The sequence below is a fragment of the Labeo rohita genome, chromosome 6 (assembly GCF_022985175.1).
Source record: "Labeo rohita strain BAU-BD-2019 chromosome 6, IGBB_LRoh.1.0, whole genome shotgun sequence".
Classification (NCBI taxonomy): Eukaryota; Metazoa; Chordata; class Actinopteri; order Cypriniformes; family Cyprinidae; genus Labeo; species Labeo rohita.
Genome location: NC_066874.1, coordinates 21,134,687 through 21,160,812, shown reverse-complemented (window position 1 = coordinate 21,160,812; position 26,126 = coordinate 21,134,687). Strand labels below are relative to the sequence as shown.

At 35.7% G+C, this 26,126-nt stretch overlaps 1 protein-coding gene across 1 annotated transcript in view; it reads right to left on the bottom strand.

Moving 5' to 3' along the window:
• Window positions 1-26,126, bottom strand: part of pik3r3b (phosphoinositide-3-kinase, regulatory subunit 3b (gamma)) — a 188,119-nt gene that overhangs the window by 67,644 nt on the left and 94,349 nt on the right. Inside the window, exon 7 of the mRNA XM_051111861.1 lies at window positions 23,073-23,158. Coding sequence (XP_050967818.1) covers window positions 23,073-23,158 — 86 coding nt within the window. The remainder of the gene's footprint in view (window positions 1-23,072; window positions 23,159-26,126) is intronic.

The window sequence follows — 26,126 nt, the reverse complement described above, 5'->3', positions numbered from 1 at the left end:
ATTTACAAGTTCGCACCATTGTTAATTTTCTACTTTTTACGTCGTTGTCATTCGAGTGTGTAAACACTATGGAACAGCTGATCGGAACGTGCGCACTGTTGACGTTGACAGCAGCGCAGATTGACGGTAATGGAAAGAACATAGTGCCGATTAAAACTGAGGTATGAATTTTGTCTGGAGTGTTTTTTGTGATGTAAATTAATCAAGCTTTGAAACGCATATACTTTTTTCACACAAAAACACACAGTTTTGAGGCCCCGGAAACTAACCGGGACTACTTTCTTGAAAAACTTCCAGCGGCCAGAACTCTGACCAGGGAGGTGATCACAGAGTGGGTCAGCGTGTATACACTATAGTGCTGGTAAGGATTGCATACAACTTCATGTCTTAAATAGGCGAACTATCCCTTTAAATTAAAAATGGGTATAGGACTGTATTAAATGTCATTTAATTATTTGTTCAGTTTCTGTGTTGATATTAAAAGATAAGTTCACCCGAAATTAAAATACGTGTTCCAAACAAATATGGATTTTATTTAGTCTGTTTCTCACACAAAGCTATCAAACAGTTCAACACTGTTTAGACCACTTTTACAAAACTTTTATTTTTCTTCAAGGCATCACTAACCTTGATTCACATTCATTATACTGAAAGTGTGATCTCCCTAAAACTTTGCATGCTTGTTTAGAATCACCTGTCACATGTGCTCAGCGGGTTTCGTGAAGTTTTGAGCTTTTGTTTAGGCTTTATAGGCTTTTGGGTATATTTGAAGAGGCCTCTTTTATAAAGGACCCTGTTATAGTTTTCCAAAGGGTACATTTTAACGTTTTTGATAATTATTGACCTAGAGAGTCCAGAAAATTGCACTGCAGTGTTTTTTTCCAGACTGAGCGAAAAACCTAGGACTAGCTCATAAAAGTAGGTTTTTCACATCTTTTCTTTTTATTGATATTTTTCAAACAGAGAGTTATTGAATGGAAAACAATATAGCATTTGTTTTAACATAACAGAAAAGTAAATCAAATGAGATAAAACTAAATATTTCTTTCTCTCTGGATTAATTACAAATAAATAAATAAACAAATAAAACTCAAATAAATCAGAAGATCATAAATATTTGCTCTAAAACTCACAAACAATATTTAGAATAATATACAGTCATAATACATATGTACAAACAGTGTAATACATACAGTATAATATAGACGTATTCGCTTCTCAATCATTTAAAAAACGGTTTTATTGACAACAACGGTTCTAGAGGCAAAGTTTGCAACGAGGAGGTCTATCATATGATACGAATATCGTGTGTATCTGTGGAAAACAACGCAATGTACAATCGTTTACGCCCTCAAAAAATGTGATACCACTCCCCAGTGGCCAGTTTCTTTTAAATTTCTCTGTGAGTAAAACAGGCCCACTGAGTTTCATTCCAGTCGGCCTCCGTTAACCTTGTCTAACAGGTGCTCAAACTTCATCGGCCAATGGCAGCCATGTTTTTTGAGATACACAAAGACACTTTTCGCACTTTGGACCAAGACCGTGCACAGCGATTTCATGTTGATAGGACAAATGGTTGCCTATTTATAGCCATTGTTATGTTTTTTTTCCCCTCTTATAGCGAAACCAAGTAGCCAATCTCTGTAATTTTTTCCTGTGACCTCAGCTTGAGCTCTTACATAAGTGTGCCAAGTTTGGTGAAGATATCTCATTCCATTCAGGAGGTTTACTAAAAGTGGCCCTGTTGCAAACTCTTTGTCATACCTTCAATTTTTTTTGGATAATTGATCTTTCTGCACTGATTTGGTTCCGATCGGGCGAAAAAACCTAGGACTAGTTCGCAAAAATAATGCAAGTAATTACAAAAAATGCAAAATGCCCGCAAATTTTGCCAGGCTCAGGATTGAATCTGAAGTTTTGTCCAGCATGAGCCAAGAATTCCAACAACATAAGACACTTGAGCCTGCAACTGATGGTTTAGGAGTTTTGAGCGATTTCGTACTTTCGATCGCTGTAGTGCCCCCGTCAGGCCAATTGGGGTGAGCCTTGGTGACATTGTAGGTGGTGTGAGTACTACCATCCCTCCAAGTTTCAAGTCTCTACGACTTACGGTTTGGTCTGCACAATCAGTTTTATGTCGAAATTGCTCACCTGTGACCATTCTAACAATTACAATTGTTAGAATTATAATTACAATAGGGTTTCAGTGCTACGCGCTTGAACCCCTAATAAAAAAATAAGGAATATAAGGGAAGTGAAAAAGAGACAGTCTACTGTGTGATATCTTATCTAAATTCTCTCTGCCTGACAATCACATGAGCTCTGTGTATACTGCAGATAATTTTGCACAATAGCACTTCTTATAAAAGACCAGGCTCATAAATTTTACCAGTGGAAAATATTGACAATTTTTCACTGATGTTTGATCACCATGTGGCTTCCATTAGCCTTGATAGCAACAGGAGTCAGATTGTGTTTTATTCTTTATCCATTACTTTTACAGGCTTTTGGGTGGGAGGCGGAATAATCACTGTAATAAAATGTTAACAAAACTGCAATCACCCAAGCAAAGCAACTCCAGATATTCCTTTAATGACATTCTTTTATTTGTGTTTAGCATTGAAATGTGAAATGAGCTAATAAAATCTAATTCCAAAATGTGGAAAAGAAACAGGCAGGAAAATAGATTGACAATATTTACTTTCAGATTTTTAACCAGCAATAGTGCAAATGTGACACAAGGTCAACTTTAATCTTTTAAGTGTATTTAGTCAACTAAATGCAACCTGTACATTTTGCAGTAACAAAGTCCTTTGATCACCTAAATGCTTTTAATCAAAATGATTATGTATCTTCTTTCATGGATCTCGGGACATTCAAGGCTGTCCTGCCATCTCAGCATGACGTCTGCTCTTGGTCTGTCAGCTTTGGATCACAGGCTAAAGACAGGGGCATCTTTAATTGTACTGAGAAATTGTCTTTGGCCAGCAGGGCTCTGAAGCAAAGTGGTTCAAGCTCGAGACAGTCAAGTTATGCCAGAGTCAATCAATGTAATCAGTGTCAATCAAAATATTTTGGCCTAAATTTAAGATTTATGCATTTGAAATGCACATAAAAGTTCCATCCATTAATTTAACATTAAAGTTTTTTAAATAGACACTCATTTTATTGGGTTAGTTTTAATATTTTTACCCAGGTGCTGGGTTATTTTTTTTTTAACCCAAATGCTGGGTTCAGCCCGTTGGGTCATTTTATTGGGTTAGTTTTAATATTTTTACCCAGGTGCTGGGTTATTTTTTAAACCCAAATGCTGGGTTCAACTTGTTGGGGCATTTTATTGCGTTATTTTTAATATTTTTACCCAGGTGCTAGTTTTTCTGTAACTAAGTTGCTGGGTTATTTTTAAGGCTGTGTTATTTTTTCTACCCAACTGCTGGGTTGAGCCTGTCTCTGACAAAACAACCCAGCTGCTGAGTTTCATTCAGTTAACCCAATCAGCTTGGTCAAAATAACCCAACATGTGTTCTGTCCAATATTTACCCAGCACTGGGTTGCCAAATAACCCAGATTGGGTTGTTTTTAACCCAGCATTTCTTAGAGTGTACTTTTATATTGCATTATCAAATTAATGTAGAAACAACATAAAGACATCATATTTTTAATATTTGTTAAAAAAAAATATGACTGAAGGTGAGTATCACTGGTACCAATATTACTGATGTCTTTAGGAAATTGTTATTTTTTTCCCTAATATTTAACCATTCACAATAGCCATTCAACATTACAGTATAATTGCACCTATCAATTTTAACATTTATTAGACTTCAAAAAATAACAACTTTTAATTTAGTTATCAAACACTAAATACTAAATTAAATATAGATGAATCCTTGAAGCAACAGAAGTTATTGATTTACTTTTTTTTATTATTTCGTTCTTTGATTAACAGACATCACAGCAGCTGGGTTATTAGCTTATTTGGCTGCTATTACTTTAAGAGCTGCCATTGCTGAACGTGACACAGATCTGACATGCATGCTCATAGTTTCATTGGCGCTTTTATATGAAAGGATACATGTTACAGCAAGTGCCGCCACATTTGGGTGTGCAATTGAAGCATGCATGCTATGACCACAGTATAACGGCTGACAGGACATGTAAATTTGTTTTTACTGACATATGGCCTGACAACATCTCATCTGATCACAGTTCACTGTTGTTCTACTGAAGCTCCCTCATCACCTGTACCTTTCCCATGCTCGTTTGACTAGCGCAAGGCGCTGAAGTGAATTTGAAGTGCGCATCTGAAAAGTCTCCCATTTGATGTGGCTGTAAAGGCATTCTGCGACTAAATAAACGCACTTCTTGTCATGAAAAAAAAGAGATGCAACAGTTGTGAGTGGGTCGGCCAACCCTAGCCCCGCCCTTGCATTAACGCCGTTAAACTGGAAAAATTAATCGCTTACTTAAACGTGCTAATTTTGACAGCAGTAATATATATCTACCAACCAGTGCTAATGTACCTATCAGGTGCTGTTACCACCATCTGTAAAACTTGGTGGCAACAGTACAGCTATTCTCATATGTTAGTCTGGAGCCCTGCCTAAAGACATAATAATCATTAGACTATGTCCCGACATTCTAATTATGAACCCATAATTCATCATGATATGAGTTCCTGGAGCCTCTTCTATTCACTGCTATCATCAATCAACACGTCTCCAACTCCACGGACTCATGAAACTTACAGAAAAACTGCTGACAGGCCTACAAGACCCAAACTGCCATTCAAAGAAGTAAACACTATTTCAGCACGTCACTCACCCTCCGAAACCTGATTCAACCCCGTGTCCAGCACAGACCTTGTTCAACTGCTTTGAAAGCCAGACGGCAGCCCTGATTGGATTCAGAGGGAGCCTCTTTCAATTTCTAAGTAATGAAATCCAAACTCATTAGCACAGGGAGAATCCCTTTAGCCAACCATGCAGAATGCCCCTATAACAGCCAGTCAGATTAAGGCCCTACAGCAGGCCTAAGAGCATGCACCATGGAGCTCCAGCGCTGCCTAGCTAATTCAATAAGAAAGCCTTGAGCTCCTGGCTCTGTGGCTGAGTTTGGCCTTTTCCAACACTAACTGCATTTGGATTTGCATTACAATGTTGCAACCAAAGATTTACCCATTTCATGCAACCTCTAAATTTATCATTAAGGTCTAGCATATTGGGTATAGATATATTCATGAGCATTTTGATACGGTGCAGCAGTTACATGTGGGGACTGCGCATGTGAATGATAGTGGATGTTAAGATAATGTTGACAATCTTATAATCATTAGAATAAGTTCTATTTCATATTAATATTCATATACACTACCAGTCCCTTGATGAATATAAAAAAGCTTTTGTAAAATTATACTGTACATGTAATATTATACTGTATAGTTATACTTTTTTGGGAAATAAATTACAGAAATTAATGCTTTAAATGAATGCTTTAATTTTATTAAAAGTGATGATAAATAATTTACAATTGCACAAAATATTTCGATTTCAGATAAATACTGTTCTTCTGAACTCTAAAAATTCTAAATTCTACTCAGCTGTTTTCAACATAATAATAATAATAATGATAATAAATGTTTTTTTGAGCAGCAAATCAGAATATTAGAATAATTTCTGACGGATCATGTGACTGGAGTAACAATGCTAAAAATTCAGCTTTAAAATCACAGGAATAAATTACCTTTTAAAATATAAATAAATAGAAAACAGCTATTTTAAATAGTAAAAATATTTCAAAATTTCACTGTTTTTGCTGTACTTTGGATCAAATAAATGCAGACTTGGTGAGCGGAAAAGACTATAAAATGGAAATGGAAATATATATATACAGAACCATATTTTCGTTCGTTCTCTTTAAAGGCTCCACGCCTGATCGATCAAATGCACTTCTTGGTCAAAATGCACAAATCTTTGTGTGGTATTAATGTAAACACAATCCGTTTGCCTTCGATGATTGCAAACGTGTAAGACAAAAAGCCAGATGTGCCAAAATATTGGATTTGTGCACTGGGCCTTGCAGTGTAAATTCAGCCTAATAGACCTTCTGCTGTCTATTATGTTGTTAATATTAATTAAACACAAATATTGACCAGAAAAAGAGAAACTATTCATTATTTCTTTGTTACGGTTTATTTGAGTAATTATTTGGATTTTAAATATATATCTGAAGGCTATATTCCACTGTTTAAATATAATTTATATAAACGTAAATTTAATTTATATTAAGATTTAACTTTATATTACTTTCTGTTTACTTTTAAATAGAGAAGTGTATTCAGTGGCACATTAGTTATTGCTGTTGGAAAAAAAAAATGGTGATAAAAAATGTGAAATTTGACTGCTAATGAAAGTTACCTCTACTTAAAGGGATAGTTCACCAAAGAATGTATTATGGGTGTTTAAGTTTTTCTTTATCTTTTTTTTTTTTGGCAAAAAGGAAACCCTTCTTCTGTTTGATTTAGTCATTTACCACTGATTTCTTTTTATATTATAGTCAAACAGTCACTTTTCACAAACTTCACAAAAGATATTAACTGATGGACTAGATTCTGACGGCACCCATTCACTGCAGAGAATACACTGGTGAGCAAGTGATGTAATGCAAAATTTTTCTAAGTCTAAATTAATCTAGATCTTGGATGGCCTGAGGGTGAGTTTCATCAATTTTTTGTCTGAACTAATTCTGTACATACAAAATAAATGACTACAAAATACATAAGACGTAGGCATACTGTTTCTACCACACATTGTTTTACCCTAGTGCATGGAGTCAGTTATCAAGTTCAGAGGACAATGTAGTGGCATGTTTGAGTAAGAAGAAAAATGATGTACTGGCCTAAATCCACCCTGTCCTCAACAGCCCTATACAATAAACAGAGCAGGACATTCTGAACTCCAGGACTAATTGATACATGGCAGGGTGTGCTACGCACTGTACAACAGAAATAATGGACAGGATATTCTTCTAGGCTCCTCATGAAGTGAAGCCCGCTGGGGATAAAGTGTCTCAGTTCCATCAGCAATAAGCCATTCAATAAAGAGTATCATGTTGCACATTCATGGCAGGAGCTGTTGGAGATGTCAGACCCCACAGGGAGAGGTTTTTATTGTGAGCTCAAGCGCTTCTGTGATGCTAAATCGGCACGCTGCCTCCCAGGCCATTGTGCTCAGCCCACATCAGATGAGAAGAGGCTCTGTCAAGAGTTATCTTACAGTACTTACATAATCACATCGCAGAACCGATGCCTTACTTTCAATACTTTCACAGGTGAGGGAGCTCAGAAACGCAACTACTATTTTTGAATATGAAAACACTACTGTACTGAACATCAAGTTTCACATTTCGGTAACACTTTAGTATAGGGAACAATTCTCACTATTAATTAGTTGCTTATTAGCATACCTATTATTAACATATTGGCTGTTAATTAGTGCTTATAAAGCACATATTCTACATTACCATATTCTACATCCCTAATCATACCCATTACCTAAACTTAACAACTACCTTACTAACTATTAATAAGCAGCAAATTAGGAGTTTATTGAGCCAAATTTCACAGTTAATGGTTTGTTAGTGAGAATTGGACCTTAAAATAAAGTAAGACCCACATTTCATAAAAAGGTTGGTTAGGTTTAAAATTAGAAAACATAGATATACTGCACAAAATGCAATTTTTAAGTGTGATTTCAGCCCAGCATGATTGTCATCGTGGGTAGGAAAAAAACAGAGTGGGTAAGCATTAGAAAGAAAGAGAGAGAGATGGAAAACCCTGGAGGAAGAAAATATAGGGGGATCAGAAATAGATACTGAGAGGTTGTGCATGAAACTTACGGGTCAAATCTACTTGACCTTTGGTACTGAGGTAAAAACCTCTCAGAAGAGCCATAGTCATATGATCGTAGCTATGCTATGGTGTGTGTGTGTGTGTGTGTGTCTGAGGACAGCAGGGATGAGGGAGACAGCTGGTCTAAGCTAAAGGCTATATGCCAGGCTGCCAGATATGACCTCATGGCCTCGCTCAATACCTACGATGAGATATGCATTACAAATTTCCATGAACATACCAGACTAGTTTTACTATTTACGAGGTTTGATTTATGACCTGACAATATGCATTTTTCAGGGTTTTTTTCTTATGGTACTTTCTGTGTACCATACTTAGTTATAGTCAAAATAAACTAATATTGCAAAATAAATAAATAAATAAATAAAAGAAAAGAAAAAAATATATATATAAATTTATCTCAAGTAAAATAGTAATATTAAAATTTTGGACATATAAAAATAAATATAATATTTTATATGAATATAGAAAAAAACTAAATATTTAAATAGTATGAAGAAAAGAAAGGAAAAGAAAAGCAAACAAGAAAGAAAAACTCAAATAAAATTGTTATTTTTGACATTTGAGCAAATTAAAAGTTTATTAAAAATTACTACTAAACAGGTTTGATTTATGACCTGCCATTATGCACATTTTTACTATTATTATTTTTATTTTATTTACCTCTTATGGTACTTTTTGTAATAATAATAATAATAGTTATTATTATATTAATAATAATTAATAATTAAAAAAAAGAAAAAAAAAACTAAGATTTATGTAAACTAAATCATAGTAATGATAGTAATTTTAAACAAGCCGTCTATTATGAAAATAAATATAATATTTTAGATAAATATATTTAAAAAAGCGAAATATTTAAATGGTATGAAGAAAAAGAAAAGAAAAGAAATTAAATGAAAAGAAGAAGAAGAAGAAGAAGAAGATGATGATGAGGAGGAAGAGAAAGATAAAAAAAATGTTTTTGGACATTTAGGCATTTGAAAAGTTTATTTAAAAAATTACTAACCAGGTTTGATTTATGACCTGCCAATATGTATTATTTTTCCAATGATTATTTTTATTTTATTTACTTCTTATGGTACTTTTTGTGTACCATACTTAGTCATAAACAAAATAACCTAATAATTAAAAAAAAAAAAAAAAAAAAAAAAAAAAAGATTTATCTCAATTAAAATTTTATGTTTAAACACTTGGACATATAAAAATAAATTTAATATATTATATAAATATAAAAAGAAAAGAAAAAAGAAAGAAAAAATGTATTTAAAATGTATTAAAAAAATTACTACTAACCAGGTTTATCTGTGACCTCCAATATACATTTTTTAATACTTCTTACTACATTTGGTACTATATAAGGTAACCATATAACTTAAAATAGCTTAAAAATAAAATAAAATAAAATAAAATAACGAAATGATTAACATTTGGGTATATGAGGAGTGACAGAACATAATTTACATGGTATCAAAAAAAAAAAAAGACGACAAAAAAGGATTTTAATATATAGTGTACCATAACAATCCAAACAGTCCATGATACTCAGACTACATAATTCAAGGCCCTCACATTTTGCTTTTTGCACCAAAAATCAGAAGAATTAACAGTACTATTCCACACTTAACAACAACTTATTGTCCTGAGGTAAAATTAATATATATCAACAATTTAAAACAGAAAAAAATCATCAATACCAAATACACAAAAAGCATATAACCAGTATTACTACTCCTTTGAGAGCACATTTCATTATCCATGCTCCTTTACTAGGGGAAAGGGCAATACATACAGACCACACTTGTGGGTGTGCACATGTGTGTATGGGTGTTTATGAGGCACAAATGCATGTTGACAGGGGCAGACAGTGTGAATGTGCGTGTGAGAGCAGGGCTGCGTTACGGCTGTGTGTGTGAGGTCTCAGGGGCTCTGTTTGTGCATGTATGTGTGAGGCTGAGATGTCATTGTGTGCCTGCTTCTATCTTACCACCCTGACCATTACGATCCCCCGGCTGCCTATAAACCTTTCCGCCCATGAGAGGAAAAGGTGAGGCAGCTGTTTTATTGAAATGTGAACAGAAATTAGAGCTGTTTCTACACATCTCAGCTCGGGACAATATCAAGGCCCATTTCACATCTTCATACGGGCTAACCTTGACCCCCTGCTCTAAGGGCTTGCTAAAGGCCCATAATGTCACACCATTATTCTCCACGGGCTAGAATGAGATGGTATCGGCGACAGTGCAGATGACCTGATAAACTGCGCTCCACACACTGCTTGGCCACATAAAAGCTGTAAAACCCCAGCCTGGGGCTGAGCCTCGTAAATCACGCCGCATTAGGGCCTCAGTCGCAGCGGACAAAGCCTCCGCTGCTCATTTATGCAGCGTTGAGCTGAAGTTCTCAGTGTTACTCGTGTCTTGCTAGTTTGACTTTCATGTCTGCACTCATTTGGCCCTTTGCCTTTCAGGTAACACGTATGTCACAGCAAACATCTTTTGACAGCTTGTCCCTGTCTCACCTTTCATCTCCTCACATGACAGTTTCTGACACGCTAACGTGATTATGTCTCTGAAGGCTCATGGGTTTAAAGGCAACTTCTTGTTATTAATATTTCAGGCTTTAGTGTTATACTACATACCACAGACCAGGGTTATTTTCAATAACTAAAACTAAAAACATTAAACATTTAAACGTTTTTAAATAAATCTAGTGAGTCAATGATTCAATTTCGCATTCATAAAGACAGTCACTTGCTTTATTCCTGAGTGAATCAGCCATTCGAACGAATCAAATGAATGAATGATTCAATAATTAAATCAGTGACTTGCCACCACCTACTGGCAGTTTTCAGTTAAGTCATTTAATATTTTTATATTCAAAATTTTATATTTAAAACATTAATCTCAACATGAATTGATGAATTTGATTGCACGCATGCCACCTCTGAGCCTCATTAAACATATGAACATACACCTACAAGCCACGTTTTGTGTTTTCAGTGCCACCTCTGTTGTACAAATTAATTTTGTTAAGACTGATTTCATTTGATTGGTAACATATTTTTATTCTACTTGTTCTTTTTTTCCTGTTGTTTTAATTAGAAATTTTAAAAAGCTAATAATATATATATATATATATATTTACATTTGACATAAAAGATGACATACTTTTAATAAAGTTAGAAAAATGCCATTACAAAGGTAAAAACAAAATTTCCCTGTAAATCACTTTAGGGAGTCAAATATCACCTTTTGATCAGATTTTTTGACTACTGATTATTGAAGGTGCTCCTGAAATTTTGACTGTGCTCCTAAATGTTTTAAGTTTTAAAACAAAAGTGAGCATAGAGCCCTAATAGTGGACTTCCATGGTGGCCAGTGGGTTGAAAGTCCAAATTGCAGTTTCAATGCAGCTTCAAAGAGCTCTACACAATCCCAGCTGAGGAATAAGGGTCTTATCTAGTGAAACAAGTGGTAATTTTCTAAGAAAAATACAAACTTATATACTTTTTAACCGTAAATGCTCATCTCGCACTAGATTGACCTCACGCATTATGTAATCATGCAAGTGTGATGTAGGTAGACGTACCGACTTAAGACGTACCGGTTCGTTTACAAAGCGAACGTGGAAAAGAATGTCAAACACCCTTTACAAAAAATAGGGGAAAAAAAAAACAGAAATGAAAAGATGTGAAATGATTTTAACGTTGGATGAGAAAATGAGGGTTTTTTTTTTCTCTTCAACCTGTTGGGCACCATTGAAGCCTATTATATGGAGAAAATATGGAATATTTTTGTAATTTCTTTGCGAATGAAGAAAGAAAGACATGAACATCTTGGATAACATGGAGGTGAGTAAATTATCAGGAAATTTTCATTCTGGAAGTGAACCAATCCTCTAACTGATTTCAGTTAAAGGATTAGTTCGGTTTCTCATTAGTTCAATTTCTCATTTTTGATGAAGTACTAAAGTGACTAAAACTGAAAACTAAAACTTAAAGTGATTGTTTGCTCAAAAATGCAAATTCTGTCATTAATTACTTTGTTCATCTTCAGAACATAAATTAATTGTTTTTGATGAAATCCATGAACTTTCTGACCCTGCATAAACAGCAACGCAACTTCCACGTTCAACGCCCAGAAAGGTAGTATGGACATTGTTAAAATAGTCCATGTGACATCGGTGCTTTAACTGCTACGAGAATAATTTTTGTGTGTCAAGAAAACTAAAATAATGACTTTATTTAACAACGTCTTCTCGGTTTCAGTCTTCAACACGGGTTCACGAGAGTACCATGACGCAAATGAATTTTCATATTTGGGTGAACTATATTTTTAATAAAAACTACATAGACATACTGTATTTGTGCAAAAACACTTAACAAAACTGCAAATTCATCTAAAACTAAACTGAAAACTAAAATAAGTAAAAGTAAAATCTAACTCGAAATAATAACAAAAATACTAAAATGATACTAAAATAACACCACAACTGTACATGCCTAAAATAACCTGTTGTTTATTTAAACTGCTTCTGGATATTTTGAATAAACTTCGTTATTAATGCTAAATAATGCTAAATTCTACATGATTTGTTTTTAAAGCAATGCCAAGATTTCCCCAGAGTTATTAAAACATAATGTAATATGAAGTTAACATGATGAAATATATATATTAAAAAGTTTTTACGTTCTTCTCCAGTGAGTACAGAAAATTCAAACTCAAGCTGTACTTAAATTGAGTTTGACACCCTTGTACTTCCCTTAGTCTCTCTCTCCATCCCTCCCTCTCTCTTTTTCTCCCATTTGCTCGATGATCCACACGTTCCCAGTGGAAAAGAGTTATACAAGGCCTTGCACTTCAAAAGGCAGTGCTAAAACTGGAAGCGAGGCAAAACAAACAAATGCAACAAATATATGCATTAGACTTGACACATGCTGATGAAACTGACTGGAAACACTTTCAAAGCCGCAGATGGTTTAGAGTACACACCCTCATTTATAACTGACCGAAAGCCTGAGACTTTTTTTTTTTTTTTTTTTTTGTAATGAATATAATAAGCACATGTGTGGACACACTTATAATAAAGTACAATAAAGGCAGCTTTTTACACATTTTTCACATAGAACGCATTCTTTTCATCAGATATTATTTTATTTTATTTTCAGAAAAGAAAATTGGCTAAACTATCCAGAAATTAGACATATTTAACAGAATTATACAGAAAAAAAGAAGGTGTAATAATGGAAAATAGTGGCAAAACATTACTGATTGGTTTATAATTATCAACCCTCCCATGAGGACCTATTAAAAAAAAATCATGTATTTTGGCTAGTTACATCAATTTACTTAGCTGATGAGTTTAAAAAGTCACCATAAGTAATTTCACAACAAAATGTCACAGAAAACCAAATGTTTAACATTACATTAGCACGGTCAGACATACAGAAAGTGCTTAGTGTGTCCATAATATGGATGTGTGCATAAAAGTGATCTATAAAATTATAAATAACAACATAAAAGACATCAGACCGGGGATGGCGATCATTTAGTCCTTTGCAACCCCAGATCACATTCATTGATAATCTGTTCTGGCACATAAACCAGTTTCCTCAGCCACAGGGATTTCTTTTTGCCAAGTTGAAACCAGGCTGTTTTTCCTTTTTTTCTTTTAATTTCAGCCAATTTCCTTTGTTGGCAAAGAGCCAGTGTATCTGCATATGACATTTCTGCATGCGTGCGAGTAATTTGTTATATTAATTGGTCCGGATTGTCTCTCCAACTCTGCCCCTGAAGAGACAGAGCAAGACAGAGAAAATAAAAAAGAGGAGGGGGGAGAGAGAGAGAGAAAGAGTCAAGGTCGAATAGCTGTGTGTTAGGATTTATTTGCTTTTTATGGTGGTATAAATTCTTTTGTGACACACACTTACTCACATTCACAAACGCACAAACACACGCTTACTCTTTTCATGCACTACTGTCCACTGGGCCTTTTCTGGGTCTGTACGTGTGGTTTGTTCGCAATCAGAACGCGAGCAAATCTGTTCTTTTGTCTATATGTAAATCTGACCAAATAAATCCTCATGCGCACAGCATATGATGTCATGGCTGAGCAAACACATAATTGGATGAGAGGCAATGAAGTAAGCAGTAAGCTGACGGTAATGTAAATTCTTAGTTCATTAAGTGCGTACACACAATTTCTGCGTTAACATACACAAATAAAGCACGTACATGCAAAACAGTCTCCGTGATAATGAGCTTTGGATGTCTAAGGAGCACAGACCCTAAGCTTTCCCAACTCATATAGGCTACTGACCTGGGGTCAGTCACCATGTACACAATCAGACTGAAGCTTTTAGAAACAGACAAATCTTAGGTAAACCTGAGACAGCAGCTTCGCTGGTCCCTTACAATGCAGTGTTTTCACGACACGTCATCAATTGGCCATATTGGCGGCAGTGAATGTAAACAAAACTCAGATATTTCGCTGATTATTGCTGCTGAAAATGATCAATTATTGTCATGTTGTGGGCTGTACTAACTGGTCGGACCAGGAAAAACATATGAAGTACTATAGACTGCCAAAAGTTATAACAAATCAAGGACAGGAGTGCAAAAAACTGAGGAACAAAATGCGCTTGTGGTTGGCCAAAATGAACTAGGATTTCCAGGGCAAGAATCTTGACAACATTCGTGTTTGCTCTCATCATTTCCAGTCAGGTAGGTGAAATATTAGGCTAATATCCTAATACCGCTATCTTTACCACTATCTTTAACACTGTATCTTTACCACTTATTTGTCAAAATATTGTGCTGTTTCCTCTTTATACCAAGTCCTTCTATATTAGCAGCTTACACACGTTTTCCGTGGTTTACCCTGGTGAAAAAAACAGGTATGTTTTGATGCTGGGATGCTGGTTAGGTAGGTTTTGATGCTGGTTTAAGCTGGTCCTTTGCTGATTCATGCTGGTCCTTGACCAGCAACATGACCAGCAAAAACCAGCAAAGGACCAAAAACCAGCATAGGACCAGCATAAACCAGCATAGGACCAGCTTAAACCAGCATCAAAACCTACCTAACCAGCATTCCAGCATCAAAACATACCTACCAGCATATGCTGGTTTTTCACCAGGGTAGATAGCATAAATTAGCAGAACAACATATACAGTAGTACATTAACCATGGAGTCCATGCTGTTGTTTACATCAGAGTATCGCAGATATGGCCTTGCATCCAGGTAACTGACCAAAGTGTGACGTAAGTGCAAACCCTCTATAACTGACGCATAATGTATTGATAGTTGTTGGTTCGCTTTTTAATGCAAAGTCTCTCATTTTAAAATCACATATCATAATATGTGAGCAGCTAAGCTGGCAGCGAAAATTTCACGTGTGTGCATGCCAGATACATATAAAGTAGAATTATTCCCTCAGCACAACAGAAGGACTGTCAGGCCAAGTTATTGGTATTAAAATCATCTGCTCATTTAAAAAAAAAAACAGCCTAGTGGTAGAGAAACACACATGAAACAGACCTTGGGGGAAACCTAAGGACCGCTAATGCACAGCTACCGATAACAAGACAAACATAAACAGAAATGTAGCTGCACAGTGTTGCCCTTGGCAGTGTTGCCTATCAGAAAGCACTTTTTAGGGTTCTCATAAAGTGATAGTGAATAACTGCAGACAGAGTATTGCAGTGCCAAAAGCATTCTCATTATAATAACTATTGTGAAATGAATATTAAAAATACAATTTGGGCTATTTTAAACTGGCATCATTGTGCCGTTGCGAATAAAGCGTTGAATGGTTGGTTTAATTACAAATAACAACTCTTCAGACTACGATCAACATGCAGACATACTAGATGCTAGCCCTGCTGCAAAATCCAGCATATGCTGGTTAGGTATGTTTTGAAGCATGGCTGCAGGTTTGAGCTGGTTTTAGCTGGTCCTTAGCTGGTCATGTGCTGGTCCTGGGCAGGAGCTAGTTACTTAGGACCAGCACATGTCCAGCTAAGAGCCAGCTTAAACCAGCTCAAACCAGCAGCCATGCTTCAAAACATACCTAACCAGCATATTTTGTTTTTTTTTTTTTCAACAAAGTGGGATGTGCCCGAATATGAAAATCCACATTGAAATCACTTTTGAATACCCTCACACTTTTAACTTTCACTTTCGAGATTTGTGATCACACATACTCTGTTTATACAGAACAGCAGTACTTACCACACAATTTTTAAGATTAGATGTTTGTTTGATTAGTGGTGCTCAGGATCTGCAAATCGTTTGCCATCATCCTATCAATCATCTCCTCCTTACTGTGTTTATGTGGTAAGTGAAATTTTATGTACTGTAATGTAATAGGCTACCACTAGCAAGTGGCTAACCATGTCCCTTTAGTGGCTCCTTAGAATCCATTTTTCATTTTCCATGCCTTTCTGAATATGGATTCACTTTTCGGAAACATTCCTACTAGATACCAATTCCTCTTTTTTACAGTATAGCACCAAACAGAGTCTTTCTTGTTTGTTCTGGATAGCTAGTTACTACATGACAGTGCCATGTGTAGAGGTTGTTCCATCATTTTTAATGTGTGTAAAAATACTGGGCATACAGTAATAAGTGTCTTGGCTTCAAGCCTGTTCTTTCCACACTGGCCATTCAAAATCTTATCAAATTATCAAATATTTGAGTAAGATTAGGTGGCAAATTGCCAGAGGTAGTGCTGGAGAGTTTGACCAAAAATCTGTCACTGGATTTGGGGGGCTTTCAATATAAATCAAAATGCATGAAACAGTTGCACAACCACTGCATTTTAATCACAATCCAAACAAACATGTAACTTGAGCAATTTTTGATGTAAATTAGATTACATAATTTTAAAATTTAAAGCAAAAACATAATGGTCTGACCTTAGCTTTGTGAAATTATAATACATTAAAAATATCTGCATGAAACTGAAATAGCAGACGGGTTGAATAAGAACGCAAATACACTCTCTGGCAGTAGGTGGCGCTTATGAAACAGCAGCAATACATTGTTTCTTTGGTTACTGTTATAGACAAAGCAGCAGTGCGCTTTTAAATACTACGTTAATATGCATTATATGGAGGTAAGATGAAAAGAAAATACCATCAAAACTTTTCTAAAGACAGTCAGTTGCTCTCAAAGACACATTCATATAAACCCCTCACCCCCAGTTCAATATTTAAGATTTTCTTCCAATATTTCACACATTGTGAACAGTGAGCTTACTCTGCCTGTACAGTATTTTTTTCTCATCTTTTTGTTCGTTTTCAGCGTCTCTGGCTTCTCTTAGCTGCCGTTTACAGTTGGGTTATTTGCCCAATTAAAGAATTAGTTGTGTGTTATTAACAGTTCTCCAACCATTAGTCAAAAGTGTATTTAGTTAACAGGGATCTCCTCTTAATTCACGCGATATATGTTGCTTAGCCAATTGGATCGGTATGCCCTTTTTTTTAATAAATTCACACAATGTGCGTAATTCACACAGGTTTAACGTTTTGTATATCGTCCAGCATCAGCCAGAAAATAATTCACAATGTGTGTGTTTCTAAGGGTTTCCATGGCTAAACTTTAGGGAATGATTTGTCCCAAGACATTAGCTAAATCTGACAAACCTCTTTATGGGCACATTCACGGACATGCTCATTTGGAAAAACAATTAATAAAGCATGTTTTATTTTTAATGCTAAAAATCCAAAGTTTATTTTGGGTTTACATGTGGGTTAGTTTATAGTAGTTAAGATTAGCTATATATAAAAACAACTGTGTGCAGTAAAAACACAGATGACCTAAATAGCTGACAAAAGTTTTTATATTAAACAGAACACGCAATAAGAAAAACTTAAAATGTTCAGAAATATCTGACCATGACATTCTTATCCAGTTCAAGTTCAGAGAGATCCTTGATACCAAAAGAATGATTAAAATATTAGTTCACTCCTGAATTAAAATTTCCTGATATTTACTCACCCCCATATCATCCAAGATGCTCATGTCATGCTTTCTTTAGTTGGAAAGAAATTAAGGTTTTGAGGTAAACATTCCAGGATTTTTCTTCATATAGTGAACTTCAATGGGGATAAGCAGGTTGAAGGTTCAAATTGCAGTTTCAATGCAGCTTCACAGGGCTCAACACGATCCCAGCCGAGAAAGAGTCTGGTTTAGTGAAACGATTAGTAATTTTCCAAAATAAAATGAAATAAAATAATAATAATTTATATATTTTTAACCACAAATGCTTGTCTTGCACTAGCTTTGCGATGCACGTCTATGTAATCGCATTGGAAAGGTTCTTCGTCTGTGTACTTCGGTTCAAAAAGGTAGGGTAGGGTGAAAAACTCTCAATTTATTTTCTCCTCCAACTTCAAAATCATCAGACATCGCTGTTTTACCTTTTATTTTTTAGGGGTGTTTGACTTTCTTTGCATGTTCACTTTGTAAACACTTGGTCGGTACTTACGCCTATGTCACGCATGACCTTTCCAACATGACTATGTAATGTGTGAAGTTGTGAATGTAGAGCTAGTCCAAGATGAGCAGCATTTGTGGTTAAAAAGCTTTTTTTATCGTCTTGATCATTTTGCTAAAAAACCCTTATTCCTCGTCTGGGATTGTGTAGATCCCTTTAAAGCTGCACTGAAACTGCAGTTCGGATCTTCAACCTGCTGTTCCCTGTTAGTCCACTATGTAGAGAAAAATCCTGGAATGTATTCCTCTAAAGCTTTCTTTTCAACTGAAGAAAGAAAGACACGAACATCTTGGATGACATAAGGGTGAGTAAATTATCAGGAAATGTTCATTCTCGACTGAACAAATTCTTTAAAAGGCTAATATGGTCCGTGTTCACAATTTATATTAACCCTCCTCGTTTTACAATGCAAACGTGCATGCAATTTAGAACGACGTCACCCATCAGCTGTGCCTAATTCTACTCCGGATCACCTTATCAACAGAGGTAAAACTAGCTAAACAGCTTAAGATCGTCCACGTCATATTAATCAGAGCTTGATTCGCCCTGTGCTAAGAGAAGCCAGGGGATCCTTTAAGGAAGATTAATGTGTTTTAGAGTGCAACTGAGGCAACCTTAATGAGATTGCTATCTCTTTAATGAAGAAATGGTGTAATCAGAGGGAGAAAGCCAGGGAACGAGAGAGAGAAAGGGGGAAAGAGAGAGCATCTGCTCTTCTTAGGCATTAAAGCTCAGATGAATTAGTCCATGGCGCGTGAGGACAGCTTGGCGCTAATATCACGTAAAACATACAGTCAAAAAGTAATCCTAAGCATTCTAAGTATAGAATGTCATGAATGGTTCCGCCATCCATTATACTTGACCTCATCTACTCTCATGTTAACTGCCCACTCTCAAAGCTTCAGTGCTGCAACTGCTTATAATGACCAGGCTTGAGGCCTGTATGACCAAGCAGAATGCCAAATTTGAGCTTGCGCTTGCAAATGACCTTAGATGGATGAAGATAGAGGAAAGGAAAAAAAAAGGGCTGTGGAACAAAGGCCATCGAGTGAGCAGCTCAAAGATTATTACATGGTACATTGAAGCATGTGATTGTGTGCAGCTGAGAGGCTGCGGAAGAAAGCACTGGTCATTTTCACTGGGTCATCTGGGACACCAGGTCAGCCAGTGGGGAATTCCATGAGGCTGCAATATGACCTCAGGAGAGAACGTGTGCATGAGTGCTCGTGTATATACGGAGGTTAAAGTCAGTGCTTGAGGGCACGACCGAGAACAGCTTTGTGTGTTGGGAAACGAAGGCTAGGAGGGACAGAGAAGTATACATAGTGAGAGAGTAAGAAAGAGTGACAGATATAGCCTTTTCAACACAACACAAATAAGCACTCCCTCAGCCAAAGCAAAGAAATTTATTTTTTAAAAATGCATCAGCTCAACACATTGCTAAAAGAGAAAGAAGAACTGGAAAGAGAATAGTTGAGTAAAAACAAGAGAGAAAAACAGCATGCCGTGGCCATGAGATGATCTAGAGTTTGGACAGCCTGGTCAATCAGTTTCCAAAACCTATCAAGCTGCCTTACTCCCTAAATCTGTTTTCTAAAGCAACTTAGCAACATGCTAATGTTAAACTCTTTTAAAATTACTACACTTTAAATTGAGATTTTACTTCAAATTCTTAAACCCTATTCACTGCCATAAAAAAGCTTGGAAGAGCCAGGACATTTTTTTAATATAACTGATTGTATTTGTCCGAAAGAAGAAAGTCATATACACCTAGGATGGCTTGAAGGTGAGTAAATCATGGGCTAATTTTCATTTCTGGGTGAACTATCCCTTTAAAATGCTGCTACACTGTAAAGTAAAAAAGAACAAAAAAACACAATTTGTTGAGTGAACTTAAAATAATTTGTTACCCTGCTGCCTTAAAATTTTAAGTTCAGTCAACTCAAATAAGTTTAGTCAACTTGAAATGTTAAGTTGTACTAAGTGACAACTTAGAAATTTGAGTTGACTAAACAAAAAATTTGGTTTGCTAAACTTAAAAGCTGGGTTTGTTACTCAACTGCCTTAACATTTTCAGTTGAATCAACTCAAATATCTAAGTTGTCACTTAGTACAACTTAACCTTTCAAGTTGACTAAACTATTTAAGGCAGCCAGGTAACAAATTATTTTAAGTTGCCTCAACGAATTGTTTTATACAGTGTAGGTTTTGATCAAATATGACTCCTACACAAGTTCAAAAAGTTGCAATTTTTCTGTTGTTTCACCGTGATGTAGAAGAACAGGAGTCCCTGACAGTGACAGAAATACCATTAAGAGCGGCTCTGACCTTTCCTAAACTGTATTCGTCATACCCTTCTCTTTGCTTACTTGTATTTGCCCACTTTCCTTTTTGTTTCCTCTCTCACTTACTCTCTAGAGTCCATGCTAACAGCCACAGTGAATCCATCAGCATTTGACAAGTGCAGTCATCCAGGAGAGAGTGAGCCCGACGTGGCCCCCAAAAGATTGCTCTTTAAACGCAATGTTTTGCCAACAAACTTTACCAAGCTGGAACATATTAGGGCCAAACTAGAGAGCTGGAGGCGCAGGAGGGGTCAGATGTTTGCTAAGCACTCTAGGTACATTACCGGCTGCCTCCAAAAAGGAAGTCATACATAAGCTGATGGGTTATAATGCGAATGGATGCATTCTAACCTATTTTTTGCTCTAGTTGTTCTTTTGTGTTTTGTATAAATCACATTTTGGGCTGTGAAGAGGTTCACTCTGCTTGTAGGGCACCCATTCAGGCTGCTTTGCCCTCTGACCCCTGTTAATGTAGCCTTTAGTGAAAGAGATGATGAAACCATTAGGAAAAGAGAGCCTGTGCTCAGAGTCTCTGCAGATTCTGAGTTAATTTATCCACATAAATTCAAGAGGATGCCCCAGGGCTAGAAGTACTAAGCATGCGAAGTATACAAAACTTTTTCTATTGTTTTAAAAGCTTATATTTTTAGACTGAACGTTAAAACACTCCTGTTCATTTTCTTTTTGAAAGAATTGAATAATTTTATTTATCAAGGATAAATTGATGAAAAGTGACAGCAAAGATGTTACTAAAGTTTTCAATGTAAAAAAAAAAAAAAAACGAAATAAGAGAATCAGAGAATCCTGAAAAATATGTATCAGTTTCCACAAAAATATTAAGCAGCAAATGTGTTATCGACAACAATATCAGAATGATTTCTGAAATATCATGTAACACTGAAGACTGAAATAATGGCTGCTGAAATAAACAATTATGTAAATAAATATAGTTTAGAGGTAAATGTTTCTGACCATGACTGTTAGTTCTAAGTAAGACTCAAGCCACCGATATCATTACCCCTAGTCTTGCTTTGGGGCTAAGGTTGTGACCCCACAGCAGTGAGAGAAGGTCACACCAGTTCCCATAAATCTATGTATGTGTCCATGGGTGGTACATTTATTAGCTCTAAGTTATAGTCTGTTACCTCACCCCAAACTGAGCCTCTGTTTGAGAGATTGTGTTGACTAAAGTTTTCAATTACCTTTTAAAACAAATTCTGACCAACTTAAATGCCAAGTTCTATCAGAAATTGGGTACAGACAACAAACGTTACAATGTGAATTAAAATCTTTGTCAGCTTTGTTGTGAACCCATATGTTTATCCATGCTTACTGGATTACAAACCCCAAACTGCTGTACTGCAAATTCAGAAATGAACATACATCATTTATAATTGCTCAAATTTGCTCAAAGTGAGTTGCTTAAGTGCATCAAAATGGAAACCATAAATCCTCCACTGTATTTTCTTGTGCTGAACTGATTTAATTCACATTTAATGCACTCCTTTATTATAAAAAGCTGAAGCTAATGTTAACCTCAGAGGACGTCCTGGGACTCCAGACTATTTCCAGACAACTAACAGGCCTACAGAGTTGGGAAGGTTACTCTGGAAATATAATAGGTTACAGATTACAAGTTGGCCGATTTAGAATGTAAAAAGTAGTGTAACTCTTTCAATTAATTTATTAAAGTAATGCAACAGATTACATTTGATTACTTTTTGATTCTTTTTCTAAATTTCTAAACTCATTTTTATAAGTAACTTATAGTTACTTTTATTTTGTAATTAAATTACATAACACCATTACACGTGACTACCCAACTCCCCAACACTGCAGGCCTGTTCATTTATATTCTATTGCAGGAAGTTCAGTGGCTGAAACTCAATGTTTGGATTCTAAATAATGAAAGTAAAGGGAGTGTCGAGTCAGAATGTCCATAACAACAAAGTTGCGTAAGGCCTGACTGGAGTAAAAAAAAACAGCAGTCTATAGATGCACGTATCATGAACTATTACTCACTATTTTAGCCCTCACAAGCTTTCAGTAAATATTTACTATAAGCACTAATCAACCAATCACTTTTCTCAACCTTCCTTACACACACACACATTTAGGGCCTATATCCACAGAAGACACTACTTTCACATCTACTTCCAGAAATGTCCCTCCTCAAAGACACAGACAACAAGCTTACAATCACATAGTCCCAGAAGCAAGTTTTTAAAAAAATATACAAATAAATGCTCATCCAAGAAGATAAACTTACACCCTAGAAGATTCAGAAAATGATGAGAACCTCATTTGTTGTCCTACCTGGAGCAGCTTGTATCTCCACTAGGCCTCCAACAATGATAAGTGCCTCAAGAATCTTCACATGATGTTCTGGGTTTACATCCGCACTGGAGAGAGATGCATTTTAAGGTTAATTATATGAAGTCATGCCACGGTGAAAAGCAACGTTGGACCTAACTGCTCTAATAACTGCAAGTCATGAAACAAGATGAAACTTACAGTGGAGGTCAAAAGTTTACATGCACCTTGAAGAATCTGCAAATATGTTAATTGCATTTAATACAAAATGCCTGTTATTTTTTATTTAGTACTTACCTGAATAAGATATTTCACATAAAATATGTTTACATATAGTCCACAAAATAAAATAATAGTTGAATTTATTTAAATGGCAAGTGTCCAAAGTTTACATACACTTGATTCTTAATACAGTGTTGTTACCTGAATGATCCACAGCTGTTTTTTTGTTTAGTGATAGTTGTTCGTGAGTCCCTTGAGTTTGTCCTGAACAGTTAAACTGCCTGCTGTTCTTCAGAAAAAAACCCTTCAGGTCCCACAAATTCTTTGTTTAGTTTTTTTTTTCTTCAACATCTTTGTGTATATGAACCTTTTCCAACAATGACTGCATGAGTTTGAGATCCATCTTTTCCCACTGAGGACAACTGAGGGACTCATATGCAACTATTACAGATGGTTCAAATGCTCACTGATGCTTCAGATGGAAAAATGATGCATTAAGAGCGATGGGGTGAAAAGTTTTTAAATTTGAAGATCAGGGTAAATTCAACTGATTTATCTTCTGGGAAACATGTAAGCATCTTCTGTAGCTTCTAAAGGGCAGTACTAAATGAAAGGTGATATTTTGGCAAAATAAGTAAAATGTATACATCTATATTCTGTTCAAAAGTTTACACCCCTGGCACTTAATGCATAGGTTTTCCATCTGGAGCATCAGTGAGAGTTTAAATCTTCAGTAATAGTTGCATATGAGTCTCTCAGTTGTCCCCAGTGTGAAAGATGGATCTCAAAATCATACATTCATTGTTGGAAAGGGTATAAATACACAAAAATGCTGAAAAACCAAAGAATTTGTGGGACCTGAAGGATTTTTCTGAAGAACAGTGGGCAGTTTAACTGTTCAGGACAAACAAGGGACTCATGAACAACTATCACAAAACAACAACAACAAAAAACACAGCTGTGGATAATTCAGGTAACAACACAGTATTAAGAATCAAGTGTATGTAAACTCTTATTTTGGTAGAATATTTAACATTTTGCAAATTCTGCAAGGTGTACGTAAACTTTTGACCTCAACTTTACATTCATACACGCATAAAAAACACATCAAGAATCAAGTTGGTCATAATCTCTTACACATACAGGTCATGTCATGAGTTGCAGAGGCTGATGCACTTGGTGAACTATTGCCTGCTTGTTTACGGTCAAAACTCAATTTGGAATTTTAGAGGCGACTGTTCATTTGCTTATGTATTCAGCTGAAATTCAAGTCCTGTGATGCCTTAATGACTTCAGGTAGTGTGTGAAGCTGATGACTAACCAGAAATGACTGTTTGAGGCATAATGCACTCTCTCTCCCTCCTTCTCCCTCCCTCTCTCTCTATCTCTCTGTGCAAGAACTACCCCAGAGCCATAAGACAATTGACAGGCCGCTAAGAGCAGGGAAAGTCCCACTGGAGTCTCTTGGCAGAGGGACAGGAAAGCAGCTCACAATCGAATAAGAGCGAGGCGACTTAATGGACTACAATGTGCTGACTGAGTTAGCAGTGACTCACTTGCACACTACTCTTTATTATGTGCACTAAAGTCCTTCATTCAGGAGGGCACTTTATAGAAGGTGTGATGTCACCATCAATTTAACTGATGAGATACTCCAAAATGCAAAGCTAGTCAAAAAGTACTATGGTACATATTATTTGGACATTTATTATTAAAATGCAGAATAAATGTCCTCTACAACCTCTTTTCCACAGTTATGAACCATAGAGATCACAACAATGATTCATTAACCTGTGGCATAAGGAATATTAGTAAAAAAATCAGCTAATAAAGGTGAAACAATAATATGTTCATGTATTACGGTCTGATACAGAGGTCTGGTACATAATAACAGTCAGGTTACATAAATAGTGAGTTATCAACATTCACTCCTGGTACTCTTCAAATGGCAAGTACAAGGGATTGTAACATAGTGCAACACATTTTAATAAGCATTCCCATCTGTTGTATGTTATATGCTGTTCCTCTCAGGAGATTGTACTGGAACTGCAGCCATTAAGGGCTGTCTTACAGTGGGCTGAGGGACAGATCAGGAATAACAGCTCCCTCATCTCTCTGCTCCATTTTAATTAAACTAGGGGAATAAAGATAGGCTTCAACATATGTTCAACTGAGTTTTCTGCTGAAACAAAGAACATGCGTGCACATGCAAGTGTGAATGTGAGAATGTGCATGCTTTCTGTCATTTTTATAGAACTGTGTTTTACACAAGATCAGCCACAAAACTGAAAATGATAATATATCTAGGTGTTTTTTTCTGGTCTCAAACATATTTTCATTGTGATGCACCCAGGTAATTGAATTCAGATCCAAGTCATAGTACTTTATTTTGTTACATAATTTGCCATAATTAAGTTTTTTCCCCAGCCCCTTATTCTGGGTATACACTGAAAAACACTGACTTTGAAACAGTTTTCACTCACAAATAATTGCAAAATAATTAAATAAAAGAAACATCAAGTAACACATTGAAAGTAGAAAGCTTTAAGTAGAATTTTTTAAATAGAAAGACTGAAATGTAACTCTAAAAAAAACTTAGTGTACACTACAGTTTTTTTTCTTCAATGATGCATTAAATTGATTAAAAACTGACAAATAGACAAAAATGACATTTATACTGTTACTAAATATTTCTTTTTCATATAAATGCTGTTCCTTTGAGTGTTCTATATAGAATCCTTAAAAAATTCATGGTTTCTACAAAAATTTGAAGTGCACAACCATTTTCAACATTGATATTAGTATCTCATGTAAGACCGGATTTATGGCTCCTGA